This window comes from Equus asinus, chromosome 3 (assembly GCF_041296235.1).
Source record: "Equus asinus isolate D_3611 breed Donkey chromosome 3, EquAss-T2T_v2, whole genome shotgun sequence".
Lineage (NCBI taxonomy): Eukaryota > Metazoa > Chordata > Mammalia > Perissodactyla > Equidae > Equus > Equus asinus.
Genome location: NC_091792.1, coordinates 109197638 through 109222370, shown reverse-complemented (window position 1 = coordinate 109222370; position 24733 = coordinate 109197638). Strand labels below are relative to the sequence as shown.

Below are 24733 nucleotides of genomic sequence, written 5' to 3'. Positions count from 1 at the left end.
TTTTTGTATCAGCTGTGAGGTTTAAGTAGAGGCTCATTTTTTTTGGCTAAAGGATGCCCGTTGCCCTACCACTGGTTTAATGAAAAGGCTATCCATCCTCCAGTGAATTACTTTTGTTCCTTTGTCAAAAATTAATTGGGCATTTTTTTTGTGGAACTATTTTAGATTCTTCATTCTGTTCCTTTGATTTATATATCTGTCTTTTCACCAGAAGCACACTTTCTTGATTACTACAGCTATACAGCAAGCCTTAAGATGGGGAAAAATGATTTTTCCCACTGTATTCTTCTTTATCAAAATAATAATAATAATAATAATTATTATTATTATTATTTTTGAGGAAGATTAGCCCTGAGCTAACTACTGCCAATCTTCCTCTTTTTGCTGAGGAAGACTGGCCCTGAGCTAACATCTGTGCCCATCTTCCTCTACTTTATATGTGGGATGTCTACCACAGCATGGCTTTTGCCAAGCGGTGCCATGTCTGCACCCGGGATCCAAACCAGTGAACCCTGGGCCGTTGAGAAGTGGAACGTGCAAACTTAACTGCTGCACCACCTGGCTGGCCCGCAAAATTATTTTTAATATTCTCATTCCTTTCTATATAAATTTTAGAATAATCTTGTCTATGTCTACAAAGAAACTAGCTGAGATTTTTTTTTTTTTGGCTGGGAAAGATTTTGCACTGAGTTAACATCTGTGGCCAATCTTCCTCTTTTTTTTTTCCCTCTCCAATGTTCCAATACATAGTTGTATATTCCAGTTGTAAGTCCTTCCAGTTCTTCTTTGTGAACCACTGCCACAGTATGGCTACTGACGGATGAGTGGTGTGGTTCTGTGCCTGGCAAGCAAACCCAGGCTGTGCAAGTGGAGTGTGATGAACTTTAACCACTAATCCATCAGGGCTGGCTTGAAACTAGCTGAGATTTTGATAGAAATTTTGCTAAACCTCTATATCAATTAGGGGAGAATTGACATCTTTATTATGTTGAGTATCGGCATTTTCTAACTTTCAACAAATAAGTCCTGTACTTTTTTGTTATATTTATGACTGAATATTTCATTTTCTTTGGAGAAATTGTAAATGTTGTGGGTTTTTAACTTCAATTTCCACTCATTTGTCATCAGTATATAGAAATGCAATTGATTTTTGTCTATCGATCTTGTGTCCTGAAACATTACTAAACTCACTTATTGGTTCTAGGAGTTTTTTGTAGGTTCCTTGGAGTATTCTATGCAATCGTCTTGTCTACAAATAGAGACAATTTTATTTCTTTCTCTCTGATATGAATGCCTTTTACGTATTTTTTAAGTGCAGTTCTAAAACGCTATGCGGAAAAAGGAATGATTACAGGTTCCTCAATGTTCTGTGGTATTTATTCATTTTAAAAGACTGCTTTTGTTTCCTGCACACTTTCAAGAGATTGAGTTAGTTTATGGAGTTAAAGATAAAATATTTTGCAAATACTAAGTTCCTGCTCTGTGCTGAGTTCTATGCTAATCTTGGGGATGTGTTTGTAACTACAGAAAACACATTTTGTGTATTCAAGGAATTATCAGTCTTTTGCAGAGACAGATGAAATAAAACAAAACAAAGTAACTGCCAAGCACCCTTGGGAAGCACAGAAGTATTAGGATGAATTACTAATTTGAAGAGATCTTTCCACGGGAATGAGGAATGTCTCACCGGTAACTTGCTTAGACAGGCAACTGAAGATCTGGTAATATATATGGGGCACCAGGAGATGCCTGCATGGCCCAGTAATGACTGAGACCCAAATACCCGACTCTAATCCAGCAACACTATGAATGACCTAAGTCCCCTAACACCACAGAGTGTGGGGGTGGAGTAGGGGACAGATCCAGAAATGATGGAGTTTAAGTTTCTAACATTTGGCTTAATGGGAGCTAAAAATCAAAATTAATTTTTTAAAAAATAAAGTTACCTTTCATACACACCTTTTTACATCTCTTCAACAAAGCATTTCCTTCAGGAGGTCTTGTCTCTGCTATCTAAAGTCCAGTGGACTGGATTCAGAGTCTGCTCTGTTCTACCTGCATGATTAATAGAACTGAATGTTGGGCATTACTCACAGAGACTTCAAGTTCTTGTCTTCAAGCTATTTTCTCTTCATTCTGAATTTCGCCAAACGTATAATGCAATTATTTCCTCTATTAATATATTATAATATACCTTCTCTAGCCCTCTGGAACAGTTTGGGGGAAAAAGTGCCGAGGGAAGACTCATTGGTAACTTGTAATTTTCTGTCAGCTTTATAATCTCATTTCACAATTTACACAAGCTCTGCTAAAATATGACAACTTCAAAGTTAATTTATAGAAGCCTAGGAATGGTCTTGGAATTATAATGAGCTTTGTTTTATCTTATACGCCAAACATTTATCATTCAGCTCTTTAGGTCTGTGTTGCAAATGAGATGATGTCCTTATGCCTGAGACAGGTACTATCAGGGTCCGGCATCTTTCTTCTCCTCCATCCCCTCCACGCCCTGGGCCAGTCCTATCCTGTGTATTGTAGAAAGAGTTTTGATAGTGCAATCTAAAATGCCAGACCTCCTTCCACTGCAGCCGAAATTATGTTTATGCCCCACATATTGTGCTTTCTGTGTCCACACCACTCTTACATTCTGGATTCAGATTGGAGAGATAAGAGAGCACTGCAATAGAAAGACCCAGGCATTGTAGATTACTATATCAGTTACAGAGAGTAGGTTTTATCACATGCGTGCTTCATTAATTCAAACAATTCCACTAGGATCTCTTTTAAAAAAGGAAGATATACTATTATATTTGAGTTATCATATAATTTTTGTTTCATGATTATTTTCATAGTAACCAAAGGAAGATAATCTTTGGAGTTGATCGTGTAGGGATTTATTATCACGTAAATGAGAGACTTAAAAATGAAAAGTGGTTTCACTTTATGGTGGAATAAAGAAGATTTTTCTGTAGATAAGAAGATTGTTAAAATGATAAACTATAACAAGGGAAGAAAAATGGTATTTCTTGCCTCTAAGATAAGGTAATGAAGTGTCTATCTTCAAGAAGCTTTCATTTAATTTCAACTTCTGCCACAAAATGTTATCAGCTTGCCTTTTTATTGTGTCTGCATTGCTAGACACAAACTGAAATTTAAGCAATACATCTGTTTTCAGACCATCATTACTTGACCTGGAAAACAAAAACACCAGAATAAATGAATGAGGTCATAGCATATTGATTATTATTTTATACCTTATTATTTAAAAATTAGTTGTGTCTTCAAGAAAATACAACATAAATATTTTATACATTTTGTTGCCATGGTTTTTTTTCCCTTCCTGTATAATGTAGTTTTTAATGTCTGAATTATTCCCTGCTTGTAAAACTTGATCATATTCAGGAGTATCTGAGAGTTCTAGAATTTTTTTTCTGGGAAAATAAAACAAAAGTACTTGTTAAATCCATCAATTTGATTTATTATAAATATATGTATATTTTTGCTTGATTTTTTATAACATAATATCTCTTTATTCTTAAAAGAAAGTAAGTAAAATTGAGAGGAGTAGTTAATGATTGTAAGAATCTTTAACTGGAATGCAAGTCTTTAAAAGGACAGCCAGTAGAATATATTTCATCACTACCCAAGTTAAGAAACTCCCCCCCTACAGGTACTCTGTACAGGAGAAATAACAATTAAATGTAATAATATTAGATTACTTTTGCTCTTGATATACATAAGATTTTTAGATGCTGTCCACAAAGCAAATAATTGAAGGATAACTAAATAATGCAAAGCTGCCTTTTGATCATACAAATTAATTTGTTGTGATTACCTAAGGTTGACAACATGAGTCTTGATGTAATGACGATTTAAACTGGATCTTTGAAATGTCTTATCTATCTGAGAAAAGAAAAAACCAATAGTAAAGAATTTTGTTAAATACGAATTTCACACATTTCACTATATCACAAAAATGCTTAGATAAAACCTACAGTGATTCAAATAGCCGTTAGTTCTAAGTTTGTTTTCAGCTATGCCCAGAAAGCTCATTTGGGCATTATCCTATTGTCATAAAATCATCTCTGTAATAGCATGTTTTTTTTTTTAAAGATTTTATTTTTTCCTTTTTCTCCCCAAAGCCCCCCAGTACATAGTTGTGCATTCTTCGTTGTGGGTTCTTCTAGTTGTGGCATGTGGGACGCTGCCTCAGCGTGGTCTGATGAGCAGTGCCATGTCCGCGCCCAGGATTCGAACTAACAAAACACTGGGCCGCCTGCAGCGGAGCGCGCGAACTTAACCACTCGGCCACGGGGCCAGCCCCTCTGTAATAGCATGTTGATATTTGAACAACTTGTCTCATGGCCAAAGATGGCTGATATATAAAGAGTTGAATTAAGTTAGTTATTTCAATACCCAGTTAAAAATATACAGAGTGGAGGTGTAGAGACTGAGTTTCTTTGAAAGCTTGCTATATATGGACTTATCACCCAGTATCATTCATGCTCAGTTATCATTCTCATGGATGTAACTAAAGGATTAGTTTTTTAGGCTTTAGTGAAACTTTTTAGACCTCATTTTGATCCTGTAGTAAATGCAGGAGAGGAGAATGTATGCTAATTGGGAACTTTAAAGTGAATATACCCATCAAGAAAAATGCATGAAATAATTATTTACAATAAGGTAAGACTATATATGTCATTTGTGTGTCATTTTAGACTTCTTATATGGGATAATTTGTCTGTGTTATAAATTCCTAGAAGAAATTATTTCATACCAAAACCACAGCTTGTTATAGAATCTGTGGTTTCACAAACCTGATAATTAACATTGAGTCATCAAGCTGGCTTCTCAGAAAGAAAGACTGATCATATGCCAAAGCTTAAGTGAACCTGAGTCTTGATAATTAGTTCCACAAATCAGAAGAGAAGAGCTGCCAAGTTGTGAAACTAGGTGTATGTTGAACAAGTGCTTTTCACTCATCAGATTTAATTTATAAAATTTTCTCTGCTGAAGTGGTGTGTAATATCATATTGGATAGGTTGGTGAGCATAAGTTTATTTAGAAATCAATAGTTATTCAAAAATGAATGACCATGTGTTTTCCTACTAACTGATGGGAAGGTAAGTTTTTTCTCAAGGAAATAGTTTTATATGCACATGCACATTTAAATGACAAAACTAATACATATTCATTATAAAAAGTTATAAAAAGCAAGCAATACAGCAAAGTATAATGAGATTAAAATCATTTCTAAATCACTTTATAGAGAATGTGCTATTTATGATTTTGGTATGTACTTCCAGATTTTCTACATACATTTATATATATTTTATATAATATTTATAATTTATATATATTATAATTTTTCTGCCTGCCTCTTTCCGTTCTGTTTCCACTTTCATGATTTTTTGTTGTTTTCCTTTAAATCACAGCTTTGTGAACCATGTATCATTCAAGGCAACTGAGTATATAAGCAGTCGAGATTATTAAACTCCACAAGAAGTCTCTAAAACTCATCTTAGGTACTAGTTTTAATCATTTCTTCTACGAAAATGTTTGCTGGAACTGTAGCTCGTAGTCTAAATCAGGAGTCTGCAAATTATAGCCCGTAGGCAAATCTAGCCAGCTGCTTGTTTTTGTATGGTCGATCATCTAAGAATGGTATTCACATTATTTTAATAGTTGAACAAAAATCAAAAGATGGATAATGTTTAGTGACTTCTAAATAGTTTACAAAGTTCAACTTTCAGCATTCATAATAAAGTTTTATTGGACCATAACTACACTCCTTTGTTGACCTATTATCTATGGCTGCTTTTGCACTACAATTGCAGAGAGACTGAATGGCCTGAAAAGTCAAAAATATTTACCATCTGTCTTTTCACAGAAAAAGTTTGCCATCTCCTGGGCAAAATGACTGTACTTTCCTTCTTTATGTTATCTCCGCTTATGCTCCAGGGGACAGGGCCAGTACTAGTGAACTGGCTGTATTTACTAGTTACCTGCTTGATGAGTATTTTTATGGTTCTACCATGTGGCAGACACCATGAGAGGTACCGGAAATATAAGAATAAGTAGATATAGCTCCTCACAAATCCAGAGGGGCATAGACTTACAAAACAAAAATAATGTAACAAGACAGTAAGCGCTCTAGCAGAGGTGTATGAAAACTTCTGTGAGAGTGGAGGAAACATGCTAACATTTATTCAGACATTACTTTTCATACTTTGTTTCACAACGTAAACTAATCCTCAGAATAACTAAGGGAGTTGGGTGAAATTGTCTCTATTTTGTAGCTTTTCCAAAGTTGTTAAGCTCACAGTAGGTAAAATTAGAATATGAATCTAGATGTTCTGACTTCAAAGCCAGACTTGTTTCTAATTTGATGTATTGTTTCCTGTAACAAAACATTCTATACCCTACCCTGATTTTTCTTTTCCCCTAATCAAAATTTCCTTAGGATGTTTTTTTGAAAAGACATGCCAACTGCACTTAGTTGCATCCTTCAACTGATTTCATCAGCTTTGCTTTTGGCTGGGAAATGGCTAAAGAAATATTTCTGAACCTGGCAAGAATGATCTGTCAGCTTGGTCAAGGCTAGGCTGAGTGGAAGCTCTGTATTTAACTGAAGTCTTCAGCAGAAGAGTTAGTCTGTGTGTTTCTATGGTTTATGTTCAGGAATAAGTGTTTGGCATAAGTTGCCTAATGGAAGATGCATCAGGGTCATACACATACTAGGTGCTTAATAAATGGTGTGTGGTAATGTTGTTTTTGCCTAAATTATTATGTTTCCAGATAACTCTAATAATTTTTTTGTGTGTTTGAGCTATTTATTTTTCTGTTGCACTTATATTGTTCAGTCTCTAATGCAATTATCCTTCATCCAATATATTTTTCCAACTTTCCTGAGATAATGTTGGCTAGAATTGCCAGATGTAGCAAATAAAAATAATAAAAATAGTTAAGTTTTAATGTTAGATAAACAGTGACTGATTTTTTAGTATAAACATGTTTAAAATATTGCATAAAGTGTATTTTCAGGAGGATCTGAACTTAAAATTTAACTGAGCATTCTGTATTTTATCTGGCAACCCCAAAAATATGTGCAATTTGGTGTGTTCTCAACTCACCTCTTAGTTTTTTTTAACCTCCTTCGTTATAATTGTATTGTCGGGGTAGGAATAATGCCAGCAAAACTCATTCTTACCTCATCACTGATTTTTTGTTTCAGGTCAGTCCTAATTTTTGAGTGTTCTACTGAAAAAGCAGGATTATATTCAATACTAGGGATCTGGAAGGAGATTTGGTAATAGTGAGACTTCTGATCTGGAAGGGAGAACAAAAATGGATGGTTTCTCTTTAATTCATTTGTGTTGTATAAATATCAGAAATAGAGAGGATGACAAGCAAAAAAGTCCTATAAATAATAAACTCCTGGGAATTAAACATTCGATAGCTGTGACCAATATCTCCCTCTAACCCTTTTTTAAGATATACATTCTCATAGTCATGTGGTTGTCAGTTGTGTCCTGACACAATTTTCATCTGTTAGTGATAATTCATAAATTTAAGCTGTTAATTAGATAATATTAGAATGTAATATATTGTCATAAGTTGACCTCAAAGTTAGAATTGCTACTAAAATAATTTTTACTCAGTACATTAACTATTATTAAACCATACAATAACATAGGATGTGAATTTATTGCATTGTTCAAGAGACAACTTAATTTGAACCAAGTCAAATTTTAAATGCTAGAGGTAATGTTTTTACATGAAGGATTATCATTTCCCAAATGTAGACAAAATTATGCAAATTAACATTGCATTATGCAAATTATGCTTACATTTATGCAAATATCATTGCACTGAAATTGAATTCTAAAATATTAACGTTTTAAAATAATTGAGTGGATCTTTAAATTTTCAAAATAATACAGTAAGATAGATTCTTACCAAATTCCAAAAAATAAACAAGGAGACCGATGATTATTGCTAGAACCAACACAGCAGCTGTGATAATAAGGGCAATCATCCATGGTTTCAGTGAACTTGTTCTTCTACCCAGTATTGGTGGCCTTTAGAGAGAGAGTTGTATATTAAACATAAACAGGAATTAAACACTAGAGTCTCAGTTTCACATAGTTTTAGTATACAATGCTTTTTTCTGAAATTCATGGTTAGCTCGTGTTGCATTTAGTAACATTTGAATATATTTTACTATAAAACATTAGAAAAAACACGGTCAATAAAAAAATGTCTCATTGACATTTAACTTTATATTTTGATTTTAAAAATCAGCATTATACTACAGTTGACTACTGCTTCATATACTTCCTGGTCCATTAAACTAGATATTCTGAATATTTTTTTCTTTGTAAATGAATTAATACCATATATTTGGCTCATGTGCTTCAAATCACAAGAAGCCTCAAAGAGTGAGCGAATCTGGGTCACTCCTCTCATTCCAGCATGAACAGACAGAGGCTCAGAGGGATTACTAAGACCTCAAAGTTAATATTGGGAGCTAGAACTAGAACTTGGGCTGTCAGGACTCTTTTCACACTTCTATTCTTAAACATATAATCCCCATTTATAAGACAAGTAATCTGAAATGCGTATGAAGAACTTCTAAAATAGGACAGGTAGAAGAAAAGAGAATAGAAGAAAACAATAAGGAAGAAATAATTAGCAATCCAAGAAGAGATCATTCATATAGTAATGAACGAACAAATAAAAAGGAATAGCTCAAGACTTTGGACCCAGGAACTCTGTGGCGTGAGAACCACTGGTGGTATATGATGAATATCTATTTCATAGCATTATAAGATTTCAAACCTGTGATTTTTATAGATGATATTGCATAGGATAAAGCCATATTTATTTTAGTAAATAATGAATCAATTTAAAGAAAAATAGTAAGACAATAATAATACCAATAGTATGCAAATATGGCAAAAAGCATGAAGATAGTATGCAAATGACTGACATTTGGGAAACACTTGTGGAAGCAGGGACATGTCACAAAACTCTGTCCCCATCCCAGTGTCAGAGCTTGCAGTCTAAAGACCAAATGTGAACAATTAAGGCAGGCTAGAATGAGACCAACGTGGGTTGTCCAGGGAGATCTAATCCATGAGAGAACTGAACAGGAATATGGTTCTGAAAGTTAAAGGTACTGGCTTTTTGTTCTGTTAAATCATACATGGAAAAGAAGAAGAAGGAGTTACCTTCCCTGGGATTGGTAGCTGGTAGTGGTAAAGAGGAAAGTAGGCCCCCACTGAATAATTGAAGATATCCAACTGAGATGCCCTTTTTGGCATCAATGATCTGGAAGGAGTACGGATGCCCCTATTATAGCTTGGATCCGAGCAAAGAAGCTAGAGGCAGTTTCCCTATCCCAGAACCATCAACCTGAGCTCTGATAAATATCTTAGGTAGTGCGAATTCTGAGTTCTGCTGTGTTTCTGGAAGAATCTAAAGTGACTCTGGCTTGCTGCTCTTTGGTTAGTGGCAAGAGATGAGCATTACAATCTGCGAACATCTGGAGTATCTTTTAGGAGAGCTGGGATCTTGTTGGGTCACAGGCAGAAGCTGATGAACATTCATCATGTTCTTTAATAGAAGATCATGGGCACTCATGAACTCGTAGGGCTGACATTTACTGAGTTTCTTCTGCGTGCCAAACACTTTCAGCTTGAGATTTAAACATGAATAAGACATAGTCTCCCATCTTCAAAGATGTGTAATCTAGGGACACGTTAAGTAACTACTATAATATAAGTGATAAATGTCATAATGGAATTATGCCCAATAATCTGTGAGAGAGGAGTGGGTAAAAATGGTTTTGCCTTAGAGAAGTTGTCCTTTGAACTGGGCCTTGAAGTCTGAGGAGGAGGATCTGGCAAGGATGACATGTGCCACAGGCAGAGGAAACAGCATAAATGAAGACAAGGAGATGAGACAAGGACAAGGATTTCTCAAGGACATACTTGAGAAAGTAGAGTTTATGAATGAGAATAGAGGTAAACTTAATTAATGCATGTATTTATTACTTAACCCAGTAGATATTTATTAAGGATTACTCTGTACAAAACACAGGGGAATAAAAGAAGAATCTTCAATAGATCTTCCTCTCAAGGAACTAATAGTCTTATAGAGGAGGAGCACAGTGTACACAAATTGCTACCAAAGTTGCAGAGAATTTCTAAGAGAATTTCAAAGAACTAATGGTTTCTCTTTGGAGGAAATAATTGCTGAAAAATAATGATAATTTTTTAAAGCTTGAAAGTGCTGGACCCATTTTCTCACTGTCTTCCTCTCTGAGTCAGATAAAAATAAAATTCATAAAGAGTGAGCTTGTTTTGCAACAAAATGCTCATCTTCAAAAGGCTGTCATTTCTTGTTGAACAGTTCTAACACCAGAAACATCATTGTGATGGAATTAATCTTATGTATGGATCACAACTGAAAGATTGTTTGACTTCATTTCCTTAACCATGCAGATATGCCCTAAAATATTTATTTTTAGATGTTTAAAAAAAGTAAAATAATTTTCTCTTCCTGATTTCTTTTAGTATTAATCTAATTTTACCTTAAACATCGACTAATTTCAATGGCTAATTTCCATGGCTGTTCCGGATTGGACTACCAGTGAGATGCAAAGGTGAGCTTACACCTCATGGGTACTTGGTAAATATTTATCTAATAAATGAAAGAATGTGTCATAAGGTAGTAGGCAGCCCTAAATCATTTGCAACACAAAAATTATTTTTAGCAGAGTTTTGCTGGAGATAAATTGCTTCGCAGATAGCAGGAGGAGAAATGAGATTAAGCATTTACCTGGAATCAAGATACAATTACAAATTTTGTACTTAAAAATCACTAAGGGATAAATCTATCCTTCTCTTTCCTTCTTGACTTCTCCCTTCCCTTAATCCTTCCAATTCAAAGAATTTAACTTTGGTCAAACTATCCCCACAAGATGACTGAACAGGTTTACTGTAGTGCAGGAAAATCCAGCCTTAGAGAAATCTTTGACATTCAAACAAAAGAAAAACATAAATGACCTCACCTTTGAGGCATTCATGCCAAAGCAAAGATGAGCAGTGACAAAAGCTACCCATTCAGCAGATCAGTCCAGAAAACCTTTCACAAAGAGTCAAAGCATTTTTGAAAAGTGTCTTCCTTTTAATTCTTCTCCTATCTTCATTTAAACTCTGAGTGGCTCATTATCCAGACTGTCTCATGGGGAGGTATTTCTTGAACCGAACCTCAGCAGAAGGGAATGAAATCGTCTTGCCGATTTCAATGTCAGCCATTTTCCTTCAACGTTACAATCTTTTACCAAGGTCCTTTCCCCTAAAATGGTTCTCCTAGCATCTGTTATTTTTCCTAGAGTTTTTTCAAATGCTTTATATAACCAAAATGCTGTCATTCAATGATTCAAAGATGAGAAATAAAGAGATTTCTTTCTGCCACAGCAATGGCCATGTGATTTGAAGGGCTCATGGTCTCTGAAAGAAGTTCTTCAGCATAGTGGTTAACAGTGTGGGTTCTGCAGCCCACCTACCTGAGTTCTTATCCCAGCTCCCCAACCATGGGACCTTAGACAGTCAGTAAACTTCTTGTGCCTTAGCTTCTTTATTGGTAAAATGGGGGTAATAAACCTGTAGGGTTATTGCAAAGACTAAATGAGTTAATATATGTAAGAGCACTTAGAATAGTAACTAAAACATGGCGAGGACTTAGGAGTTTTGGTTATTTTATTATTTTTATTATCAAATGCTACTAAGAAAGAATACTAAGAAGTTTGTACATAGATTGAGTGGAGTGAGCTGGTGGAAAGTGTGTGTTGGATGGTAGATGTGCTGCTCTTGAAATAAAGAGGTGGGAACTGGTACCCAGGACCGTGGAATCTGAGTAGCAACACTGGGCACAAGGTGGAAAGAAGCTTAGGAGCTTAGTAAAGCCCTGATTATCTCCCAGGAGAGTTCCAGCAGGTAGGAGATTCCAAGCTTGGGGGAAGGGAGACCACTAGAGCCTTCAAGGGTAATCACAGGGTTCAGAAGCAGGCATTATGTGGTGAGCACTTTTGGACCATCCACAGGGAAAGAATTACTGGCCAAATTAATGAACATGGGAAAATTTAAGACAAGACAAGATGGGTGAGTCTTTTAGCTGGGGTTTTAATCCTTTGAATAGGGAAGACAGAATAACTCTGGAAGAAAGTTGTTGTTAAGCAAATATCAGGAAATAGTGATGTTATTCATAATAGTAGTGGCTTAGCAATGATGATGATGATGATGATCACTTCAATCGTACTACCAGACATGATGAGACTTTCATTAAATCTGTGATGTGGGTAGAAATGCTAAAAGTTGTGCAAAAAAGTTAAATGAATATTTGTGCTTCCTTTTATGTTTTGTGTTCCGACAAGCTGTGTGTCTTGTTTATATAACCCCACATTATGCAAATAAGATAGACATCATGTTACGTAAATGAAAAGATGATGTCATAGTTAAAATATAATTAAAATAATTGGTGTTTTAGTTGATAAGAGTTCAAAGAGAATATTCAAGGTCAAAGAGTGCTACTCTTCAAACCTCTGCTCATTAATGCAAATTTACATGGTGATGTTCCATGAGTTCTTGAAGGAAATTTTAGAGCATTGAGGTAACTAAAACTTGATGAGGGCCAAAAAGAATACGTATGTCATTGACCTGGACTATTGAAGATAAAGTGATTGGCCAGAGAGGTATTTCCACCCACTTAGGCCAATACTGCTTCAGTTTTCTTGGTGCATTTTCCTGCTTTCTTACTAATGTTTTCAGTTAAACATCATTTATTATTAATCTCTCTTCCTTCCTACTGCTATTTAAGAACAAATTTTGACCTCCACAAGAAGGAGGGGCTTGTTTTGAACATTGAAACATGAAAGAATGTGTTCGGTACAAATCTCTAATGAACAAGTCCTACTGTCACTGTATCTGACCATTGGGAAATAGTTTTTATTTAAAAAATAAAATTTGAAATGTGAAAAGAAAATTAAGGCCTTTTTTGAATCAGAAAGAACTATTGAAAGAACTGTTTGATGCTGCTGGAGAAGTCACATGAGTGCCCAAAGGGAAGAATAATGATAGATAGGTGACTTTGACAGCTTCAGTGAACAATAACTGTGAGGACATTTTATATTAAATGAAAACATATTTTTGAGCTTCTAGAGCCTTTTGATGTCCTCCTTCCTGCCTTCCTTCCTTGTCTCTTTTCTTTATTTCTTTAACAGCTTTATTGAGATATAATTCACATACCATACAGTTCACTCATTTAAAGTGTACAATTCAGTGGTTTTCAGTAGATTCACAAAGTTGTGAAACCATGACCACAATCAATTTTCAAACATTTCATCACCCCAGAGACCCCAAATCCATTAATAGTCACTCTCTATTTTCCCCTAAACTCCTAACCCTAGGCATCAAATCTACTTTCTGTCTCTATGGATTTGTTTGTTCTGGACATTTCTTATAAATAGGATCACATAATATGTGGTCTTTTGTATCTGTCTTCTTTCAGTTAGCATAATATTTTCAAAATTCATCAGTGTGATAGCATGTAGTGCCTCCATACTCTTTTCCATAGTAGGAGGTAAGACACCATTTTGTTTTACTGCCAAATAATATTTTTATGGATATACTATATTTTATTGATATACTATATTTTATTTATGCATTCATCAGCTGATGGACATTTGAATTTCTGCTTTTTTTTGGCTACCATGAATAATGCTGCCAAGAACATTCATGTTCAAATTTTCGTATGGATGTGTGTTTTCATTTCTTTTGCATGTGTATCTAAGAGTACAACTTCTGGGTCATATGATAACTCTATGTTTAACCTTTAGAGGAACTGCTAAGTTTTCCCAAAGTAATCTCCCCATCAACAATGCAAAAATATTGAAATTTCACCACATGTTCCCTAATGTTTTCTTCTTTCTTCTTTGCTGTCCCAAAGTGGTTTTTATCTCTTTTCTTCCATCTATTTGTTTCTTCTGCCCCATTCTTATCACATCACTTTTTCCACCTCACTCTGTTCATTTCTTATTCCCCTTTTCCTTCACTTTTTGTATCATATTTTTAAAAACAAATGCGTATATTAAGAATATTATTCACAATTTTTTAGATTACTCACTTAAAATCATAGGACATCTCCATCTCCACAACACCTTCACCTATTCAGGCTACCTCTGAATTACCTTTCCTATTTGTCCCCTTTTTTTGCATTTCCCTAATACCATCCTACCTCAGGCATTCAATGTGTTTCATCTAGACAATCACAGTAGCCATTAATAGATCTCTTTATCTCCAGATAATTTCCCCTCAAAGGTATTCTACAATGTTGCTGCCAGAATTATCTTCCAAATATGCAGTTCTGATAATGTGATTCTCTAGCTCAAAAATCCTCAGATGTTTTTCATTACATAGACTGTAAACTCTTTAACTTAGTGTCCATTCATTCATTCAAGAAATATTTATAGAGATCCCATAATATGCTCAAAACTGATTCTGTTGCTGGAAAAATTGTGATGAACAAGACAGATAAGTTCCCTGTTCTTATGGAGCTCACAGGCTAGTGAAAGGAGACTGAAAATAAAGAAGCCAACTAATAAGTTTCAACTTGGGAAGGTAAAACATAGTAATGAATAGAGAGTTACTGGAGGCTAGGGGGAGAGGATGCTTAACTGGGTAGCAGGGAGTCATCCCTGAAGAGATGCCATTTGAACCAAGAGTTGACTTGTGAGGAAACAGCTTCTAGAAGAACTTGGAAAAGAGAAACCAGGTGGCAGCAAGTACCTAGAGCTGGAACAGGAGTGAGCTTGTTGAGTTTCTGAAAGAAATGAGGCCACTGTGCTGGCTCACAGTGGGCCCAGGAAAGTGTAGACAAGGTTCAACAAGAGAGACAGGTGAGGACCAAATCATAGGACCCCTGCAGGTCATGGCAAGGTGTTATTAATTCTAAGGTTATAGGAACCCACTGGACAATTCTAAACACGTGAGGGACATTTTTAAAATAAGAGTCTTTCATTTGCTGTGTCTAACTTACTTTTGGGCTCTCCCTTTCACACGCACTATTCTGTTCTTTACGTTCACCCACACCTGTTTTGCTCACAACACACAGTCTGCCTAAAATGTCCTCTCTTCCTCTGTATTTCTAGCCTCCTTTTCCCCAGCTGCTGCCATTTCCATTTCTAGAAACTTTTCAATGTGCTGCTCTAATGCCTTCTCCCTCCTTTAAGAGCCAGTTCCTTTCACAGCTATCCCACCCAGTTAGCAGCTACCTTGAGCTTTCCTATACTGCTTGTTGCTGTCTATTTTTTTTTGTCTTGGTCATGTTCTATTTTCTGTTCTGGTTATTTGTGCCAATGACCTCATCCTTCTCCCTACCTCAGCTGCCCACTCTCATATTTATGTTCTATCTCTTTTCATTACCAACAGCTTCGATTTCTCCATAATTTAAATTTTAATCAACCAACTCTTTAACTACCACCACTCACCTTTCCAGCTCACTGCCTTAGTAACCTAACTTCACTCCCACTGGGAGCTGTAATCCACTGATCCTACCATCTTTTCACTGTCTCCCATCACCCTCATGTTGGCATTGCTCTCTTACCTAGCATAAATCCCATGGTCCCTCATTATACTCATTCTCTGTCATATATCCTCAGTTCCTGTAATCCTTTCTTGCTTTGTCATAATCATCTGGCAAACTCCAACCCTGGTTAAATAAAACAGTTAATAACTGCTCTGACCAAGGCAGTTGAGCCTCTCTGTAGAAGTCACACTCATTTTGGAGATTCGGTAATCAAGGGATCTCAGTCCAGATTGTTCTCTTGTCCCCAGTTTCCTATTACTCACCTTTACATTTCAGGGGCAAAATACCCTCCAGGAGGTGATTATATTACTTCAGGTAAACATAAATGGTATATATATATCTCTGATAAGCAATCTTAATTGTTGGGAGAATTCTTTCTACTTGTGTTTGATAAATTTGCAGTGTAATCAGTGCCTCACCAGGGTGGTTCTAGGTAGCCTTAGAGCCCCTGAAAAGGTAGGGAGTGGTCCTTTACTCAAGGTTGCCCCACTTTACTCCAAACAGGTTTGGGAGACCAAAGGGTGAGGTTTCAGGGTGTAAGGGTGAAGCACAGGTCACCCTAACAATAATAATAATGTTGATAATAGCTTTCATTTATATAGTGCTTTATAGTTTCTGAAGAGCTTTAACATACCCTGTGACACTTGATCCAGCCAACTTCTACATAAGATTCATATGGTAAATATTATTATGTCCACTTTTCAATTGAGGCTAAAGAGATTTGTCCAAGAACATGAAAGTACATAATTTGTTGAGGCCACCTGAGTTCCCTGTCTTCTACTTATGAACATTTTCATCTGTACAACACAGGTTCTAATCCAAAATTATTGCAGCAAAGACCAATGGGACATGTTAGAAAAATAGAAACTTGGGAACAGAGAGGTAAATTTTTCTGAGTAGAATTGTACTAAAAAATAATTTTATTTTCAGCCAAGATCCAGGGGTCTAGAAGAGCTCCAAGCCTCATAAGAGTAGAGCATGGCAACAGTTAAGAGCTTCTAGTCCCATGTGGAGCAGTCATGGCAACTGAGGCCTTACTGTGGAGCTGCCCAGCAGACCATGTGGGAGAGGCATGCCTGAGTCATGTGGTGTATGTCTCAAGATGATGAAGTCCCCAGCTGTCTGGGCTGTGACCTTCAGGGCACCCCCAAAAGAAGTGGATGCCAGAAAATGATTATTCCTGTTAAAAAGACCTAAAATCCTTTGGTGAAGAGAATTAGTTTGCTTACCAGTGCAACACAATAAATCATTCTATAGGGTCTGTTCTCAGAAACATGGAAAGGAATCTAAGTCAAAAAAGTATAATAAATCCCAGAAAGTCATCTGGCCATTTGTTACACAGGTGCCTCTGGCACGAGGGTCATGGTGAAACCCTGTTTTAATGTAGTGAACTCTCTTCTCAGTGGCACCTCCCTTGAACCCATTAGTAATGATAACCTTTTATATTTGCAATCTTTTGTAGTTTTCATGTCATTTATCTCAAATATCGTTACAGAAGTAGAAACAGATGTTGGGTGTGGTCTAATGACACATAGCTAGTAACTGGTGGAGACTTGACTCAAAGTCAGGTCTTCTGACCCCAGATCCATGCTTCTTCCTTGCTGTTTGCTCTAAACTGCTATTTATTTTGTAATAAGAGTACTTCAGTAATCTGGATTATAATTTCTTAGTTTTTCGTAAAATAGAGAATTTTTAGAGAAGACATGAATATTTTGCCAAAGAATTGGTATTTGAGCTTGAATTGCAAGAATTATAGAGGATTCCATTTGTGTAAACTTCAAAGGATTGGCAAATTCCAGTAAGTACTGTCAAAGCTATACTTAATTGTAGTAATTATAAAAAAAATTAATAACAATAAAACTTGATTAAATTTTTTATAGAATTTTTCCCTGACTTGTCTGTGATATATTATTATGATTGCTGAAGCATATAAGTACCCTCATAATAAACCCATACAATGAGCATTTGTTTTAAAAAGAAGGCCTTATAATTTGCATTTTTTCTTGAGGATGTCAACCTGGTACAAAACAAAACAAAACACCTATTACATTAAGAAGGAGGCATCTTGCATTGTTAGTTTAATAATCCCAGTCTACAATTATCCTATCCTACCTATTTATAAAAAATGTACTCATCTTTAAAACCTCACCCAAGTGCTCTATTTGAAGTATTCATTTTCTGTCCTGCTTAAAATTGCTCTTTCTTTGAGTTGTTAGAGCGTTTTGTAAATTTCAGTTGCAATCATCACATTTTTTGCCATATCCACTCATACCACTAAACCAATTTCCTTAACTTTTTAAAATGGACTCATTTTTAATATAGCCAATCCCCAAACAATAATACCCACCAAATACTGAGTTTGCTATACTAGCTCTATTTTCTCTAATATGCATTAAAATAAATCCTACCTAAAGTCATCTCATATATCACCAGCAGTATGGGTACTGGTCTTTTACGTAATGCTGATAAAGAACATTGATTATATCTGTGCTTAACTTTGATTAAACTCTAAGTTGTATTACATTTGTTACTAATTATTGTTCTGTCTCTCTCCCTCTTACTAGAGATCATGTTTCCTTTATCCTTCTACCATGTGCCCAGTTATAACTCTTGTCCTTGGTAGTAATTGAGTAAGTTTTGTTGTTGCTGTTGTTGAAATAACATTGAGCTCATCTTATTGTTATTTAGATTCTTGGTTGGCGTAAGAAATATCCGCAGTATTCACTCACTATGACCACTGTTTATGAGCCTGAAATTATCTGTCTGGTTCATTTATCAAACCTGAGGATCAAGATTGCATTTTAAGTCAGTAATATGTCAATACCTAGGAAATTTGGAAGGCATTTCCTCTTAGATGACTAGTAAGCTGGAGAAAAGAATATAGCCTGTGCCATGAATTTGTGAAATGAGATTAATTGTGGATGGATTGGGCAATAGTAATTTCAGGCTACAAACTACTCTTTTATAAGTCCATAAAATAAAATAATTACTGTACTTTACTTATTCCTACAGTGACGTTTAAATATTTTACTATGTTAACACTATTTAAAAAAAGTAAAAAACACTGTTTTACTTAAATGCTACACAAGGAGAAGAACTCTTCTTTTAAAAACTGCCTTAGTTGTATTAATTGTGTATTTTTCACTCTTAAGTTATTTATTGCCTTTGCTTACAAACTTCTTGAAACTAATAGATTAGATAAATCAGTTCCATATGATCTTGGCTTATTTTCACTTTTTGCCGTCATATTTACTAATGAATAATCCATTTCCTAAAAATGACATATGGAGGCAGAAATTATCAAGGGAAACACTAAAAAACTGATTACATGAAACAAAGGAGGGGAAAAAAACTAATGATAGCATTAAATCTTCTTTTTATCAAATTTTCATAAATAAAATAGAAGTTAAGTAGCAAATTGGAAGTTATATGTTACAAATATGAAAAGGGATAGGTTAACTTATAAACGTGAATTAAAAAACCATTAAATATGCATTCTTTTTAATCTAGCAATTTTACTTTATCATTCAAAGATGATTACCAAGTTTATACTAATACTAGTGCGGCTAGTCACTGAGATTATAGCAGTGAACAAGCCTGGTACTGTGTCGAATTCATCATTGTATTTTTAACATATGAAATATGGTAGATGCTCAAGAATCTTTTTTATTTAAATAATAGGAAGAGAGGAAGACTCAGAGAAGAACCCTAAAGAAGACTAACATTTAAGATATGGGCAAAGAATGAAGTATCCTGAAAACCAGAGGAAAGAAAATAAGGAGAAAAATAAGCGTGATATGATAACAAAGGATAAAGGATATTCAAGGAAGGATTCATGCACAGTTTCAAATGCTGTTTAGAAATCAAGTACAACAAAAATTTAGAGTACTTATAGTGGGTTTGAGGAAAAATTGGAAGTGAGGTGAAGTACAGTGGATATCAATAATTTTTTTCATGAGTTTCTCTATGGATGACAAGAGAGAGACGAGTCATCAAGGTGTATGGGGTTGATGGAGGATTTTTTTTTCTTGTGAAAGAGACAGTTTTGAGTATACTTACAGTGGTGTGAATGAGCCAGCAGAGATCCTGAGACTGGGATGAAGATTGGGTAGAGAGCATACTTGAAGGATCATGGATTCTAAACTATTAGGTTCAGACATATGAAATTGCCATTTGTGTAGGTCAAAAGTCATCATATATTGACGTTTTCATATGGAACAACCTAACAGATTGGAGAACTTGGACAAATTGTAGACATCCTCTTAAGAGCATGAATGGGTATGAGTAGGTTTGTTGGTTCCATGTCAGAAAGTTGAAGGAATTCTCATCTAATTGATCAATCACATTATCTCTTAGAAGTAGTGGAAACATGAGAGGGCAGGTGGTGAGAAGTGGAAATTTGAGGAAGTTGGAGGAGTTGGAAATAATCATTGTGGAAATGAGAGTATAGACTAAGGCGGTGTAGTAGGAATGGTGGGTAGAGTTGAAGGCTCAGATGAATTGGCACCTCCTGCACATTTGTGAGATTTTCTGTAGCACTCCTCAGTGGTCTGGGCAGAGGTGAATCATTGTTCAGATAGTTATATTCTCTCTAGAATTTATCTAGAATGATAAAAGAAATATGGGACAAGAGAATTTAGTGGAGTTTAAGACATTTTTTAAAAATTTGTTGAAATGACAAACATAAGGATCACAAGAGAAACAAAGATGAATATGTGTGTGTTTGTGTGTGTGTGTGGAGGTGGAAACTGATGGATATGACTAATTCATAGATTAGAAGAGCCAATGAATTAAAAAACCCTGATGCCTTACAAGGTTAGGATAGTGATAGTTGTTCAAAGTTATGATTCAGAGAGAGTAATTTCAAGTCATGACAAAATCTAGGGTGTGGACATGAGAGCAGTATTTGAAGAGAAGATTATAGAGATGAGAAGATCAGGAAATAAATGACTAGGATGCTGGAGATCAACAACATGGGCACCGATACTACCTAGGGTAAATGTAAAACTTAGAGTAGAGGAGAAGATAGGGAAGCAAGAGTCAGTCTTCAATAAACGAGGGGCATAATCATAAGGACAGCGAAGAGGAAGGAAAGAGGGTAGAGAGCAGAATTATGTGAGCCTCAAAGAAATAAGGTAACTCACAAGGATGTGGAGAGTAATGGTTCAAGGTAGCATTAGAAAGTGAGGAGGACAAAGACTAAATCTTCAATAATAAACCCTTATTGGAAATGGCTGTAAAAAATACTGTGTCCCGAGGGAAGAACTCTCTTTCAATTGTCCAGGGGTTAGGGAGTATTCAGCAAAAAAAGAAGTTTAGGATATAGAGTAGTTTGCCATCATGGGATGGCATTCCAGAAATTGTGAAAATGCAGACGATAATTTATTCTAAGGAAACAGTTTTGAATGTGTGCAAAAATTAGCCACAGGGATGTTCATTATTAGAGTGTTGTTTACAATATGTGCATCAATTTTACCAAGATTGAAAAATAAAAAAATAGAAGAGGTTTCGATTAAGGATGATCTATCATGACATTTTCCTGTAAAAAAATACTTAGCCATGGATAAAACAGATACGTTTGTGTTGCTGTCTTACTTAAAAAATATGATAAAAAAGAAAGTATGAATTTATGAATATGTATGTATATGATGTGTGTGTATATGTTCTGATAAAGCTTTAATTGCATTTTTAAACTTCAGAGATACTAATTACACTTATTCAGTTTAGGGACGTTCCGTCTTCTCATATTTTTCTATTTAGTTCTAGTCCTACATTGACAGTGCTGCACTCCTAGACCCCAAGGCACTATTCCAGAAGATGGAGGAAGCCTCTCATTCAAATGACAAGTTTGGTTTCCAAATTAAAGTCATTAGGTCCTGTTTTCTACATTTATATGTTTTCACTTGATAACGTCCTTTTATGCCTATTGTTATAAAACCCAAATTTGACTTTAACAATCAATGTGGGAAATAAATTAAAATCCACTGATGAGTGTTTCTACTTGGAAAGAGACTCTGGGCGATTGCTAGAGGTAGCGGGGGTGGGAAGTGGGGTGAAATGGGTATAGGTGGTTAAAAGGTACAAACTTCCAGTTATAAAATAAATAAGTTGTGGGGATGTAATGTACAGTATAGTGATTACAGTTAATAATATTGTATGTTTGAAAGTTACTAAGAAAGTAGATCTTAAAAGTTCTCATCACAAGAAAAAAATTTGTAAATATGTATGGTGACAGATAACTTGACTTATTATGGTGCTCATTTTACAATATATACTAATATCAAATCATGATATTGTACACCTGAGATGAATATAATGTTATATGTCAATTATATCTCAATTAAAAAAAGAGATATTTCTGTGTGAGGTGCAGAGACATGTAAAATTAATCTGTACCTTATTGTAGGAATGCGATAATCCAATGAATTTATTTTATATTTATTCATTTTTAGGTAAGAAATCAAGGACTAAATATTATAAATGTGTTTACACTCATTTATATCGCTATATCTAAATACAAAGCAGCTTTCTAGAAAAGTTAACAAAATATTTCTGTGTTAAAAAGAGTCTTTAAAAGTGGTATGAAATTTGGTTAAGTCAAATGGAGGTGACCTAAACAACCAGCAGCTGATAGGTTGTTAGTTGGAAATTAGTTAGTCCCAAATAAATTTGAAGAACAATTAAACAGTTCAACTAACATATGACGTCCCAAATATTCTACTAGGTGCTGGCTTATACAACAAAAAATAAAGTCTGTTTTCTTCACATTACTCACTGGTGGCAAGAACTAATAAAGTTTTATTTGTGTATTCCAAATGGAGAAAACCCTCTGAGGTTTAATTACACTGAGGCATGGGTTATCAATGGGAAGAGCAGGAATAGCTTTTCAACAACACCCCCCGCCCCCGCCCCTCCTACCACCCTCATCCCCTACTGTTCCTCTGAGCCACAAAGCCAAGGAAAGTCAAAGCAATACAGCAAAAATCTACAAAGTAGGCATACTGATTTATCTGAAGGGACCATAGAATTTTTAAGGATTTCGGACCTGGAGGGGAAAATTTTGAAAATCTTGAAAATAGAAAGTAATAGAAATGGAGAAGTTTAAATGGTTTCTTGGTCTATTGACCAGATGTAGGTCTTTTGCTTTTCCCAGATTTTTATTTCAGTGTATTTTTCCCCTCTCTCTCCTTTTATGTCACTTTCGTTTCTCTCTTTACCGTTCTGGTTGATTTCTTTTGCTTTTAACCAGCTATAATACAGAATTGACATTCACATAAGCCTTAAAAGAAATTGAATTAAAACTATATGTTTATTCATCCCTATGCCTCTGATGCAAAAAATGGTGATTGGTACATAGTTCTTGAGTAATTATGTGACTAGTACAGATATTGAACAGCAAAAAAAATTGAATTAATTGGACTATCTTTATGGATTTGGAATCACCATTTTTTCCCATACAGAATGGAGATACTTTTAAGTAAAAATAAAAATAATATTAATAATAATCTTCCTGTTTCATTACATTCCGTTTAAAAAGTAAATCCTAATGTGTGCCAGTTCTAGAAATAATATCACTAAGTTTGTGAAAAGTTGGGTTTTTTGTTTATTTTCTTTTGTCTTTTAACAACCTAAACAATTTGTGGCTGGAAGGTGAGCAGGTAAAAAGGGGACCATTTTGAACAACTGTAAAGAATTAAATCTGTTGCGGGAATTGTGGTTTAGAAATCTGCGTGTGTTTAATTGAGTTCTATACACAATGTCCAATTATTACCAATGAAACAAAGAGTTCATTTGAGCAAACTTGAAACTCTGGTTAAACATCATTAGAAAAGACATTTGTAATTCCCTCATTATCTTTAATAATTTGTACTAATTGACATCATATTTGTACAGAAAGAATTAATATTCAAAATGTAGAAAAATGCAGAATGGATCAGACAGGGGAGTGGGGGCTAAAAAGCATTTAAGATTTATTTTCTATAGACTTCCTTCCAAATTATTAAAATATAAAAATCTTAGAATTATTTATTTTCTTCTCACTTTTTATATTCTTATGTACTAATTTTTTATATTCTTCTTTAAGTTTTTATCTTAAAAGGCAAAGAATTTCTCAAAGGATATTTAAATTCTTATTTTTTTTTGAGATTTAATAGTATTTATCAATTTTAAGATGAGGTTAAAACATAATACTTCCTATTCCACTTGTATATTTCCTCTATTTTCAATGTATCAATTAAATGCATAATTTAGAAAGATCTTGAGTAGCACTAGATATTCTAAACTCTGGACTCAGGGAGAGAAAACACTTTCTTCCTTGCCGCATCCTTCTAATCCTACAAACTTAAATAATTTTACCTCAGGCTCTCTGTTTTTCCTCCCTCTCTCTGGGGTTATTTCACTTCACATTAAACTTTCCAATTAATATCCAACCTGTTAAACTTTTCAGATCCTCAATATAAAATTGTTAGCATGGTTTCCTGAAATAAAAAGTATTAACATTACTGTGTTATTATTTTCTCCAACAACAGTAGAGAAAAAAATCAGCTATTGAATTCCCAATTCAGAATAATTTCCTGAATTGGAAACCACAATCTAAAGTAAATCTTTCAAACAAAATAAAATTAAACTTACTGATACATTATACACTGTTGAGAATGCGAACTCCTCCACCTCTGTGCTGCTTTCTGATTTCTCGGCAACTGAGTAGCGTCCTGGGCCTTCTTTCAGACTTGTAGGCTGACTAAAGAAAGAATGCTTAAGGATTTAAAATAAACTAGTTTAACAAGTTGGGATGGGTAAACTTTAACCAATAGTATGGTCTGAGGTGAAGAATCACTTGATAAATCTTTGTTGCAGGAAGTAAGAATTTCCTGGTTCTGGCTAATTAAAATTACATGAGAAATAATATCGCATCCAAAACCTAAGCAACACCCTTGAATACTTGGAAAAGTTTTGTGTTTGTCTTTCAAGGGATGGCAGTCTTCATTCTGAGTCAGTACAAGTCTGGTCTTCAGGTCCTGCCATTCATCTCTTTCAGATGCAAGAATGAATAAGATCAGAGGTTTTCATAAAATGTTTGCTG

At 34.9% G+C, this 24733-nt stretch overlaps 1 protein-coding gene across 2 annotated transcripts in view; it reads right to left on the bottom strand.

Annotated features, from left to right (window-relative positions):
* The window catches only part of LOC106843222 (transmembrane protease serine 11G-like), a 39942-nt gene extending 15504 nt beyond the window's left edge, over positions 1-24438 (bottom strand). For both annotated transcript variants that reach the window (XM_014860174.3, XM_070505737.1), the window contains exons 1-5: positions 24283-24438; positions 7960-8081; positions 7211-7329; positions 3836-3903; positions 3031-3191 (exon numbers count right to left, since the gene is read on the bottom strand). In XM_014860174.3, coding sequence (XP_014715660.2) covers positions 3031-3191; positions 3836-3903; positions 7211-7329; positions 7960-8081; positions 24283-24290 — 478 coding nt within the window. In that variant the 5' untranslated portion in view covers positions 24291-24438. The remainder of the gene's footprint in view (positions 1-3030; positions 3192-3835; positions 3904-7210; positions 7330-7959; positions 8082-24282) is intronic.
* Positions 24439-24733: the final 295 nt, after the last annotated feature.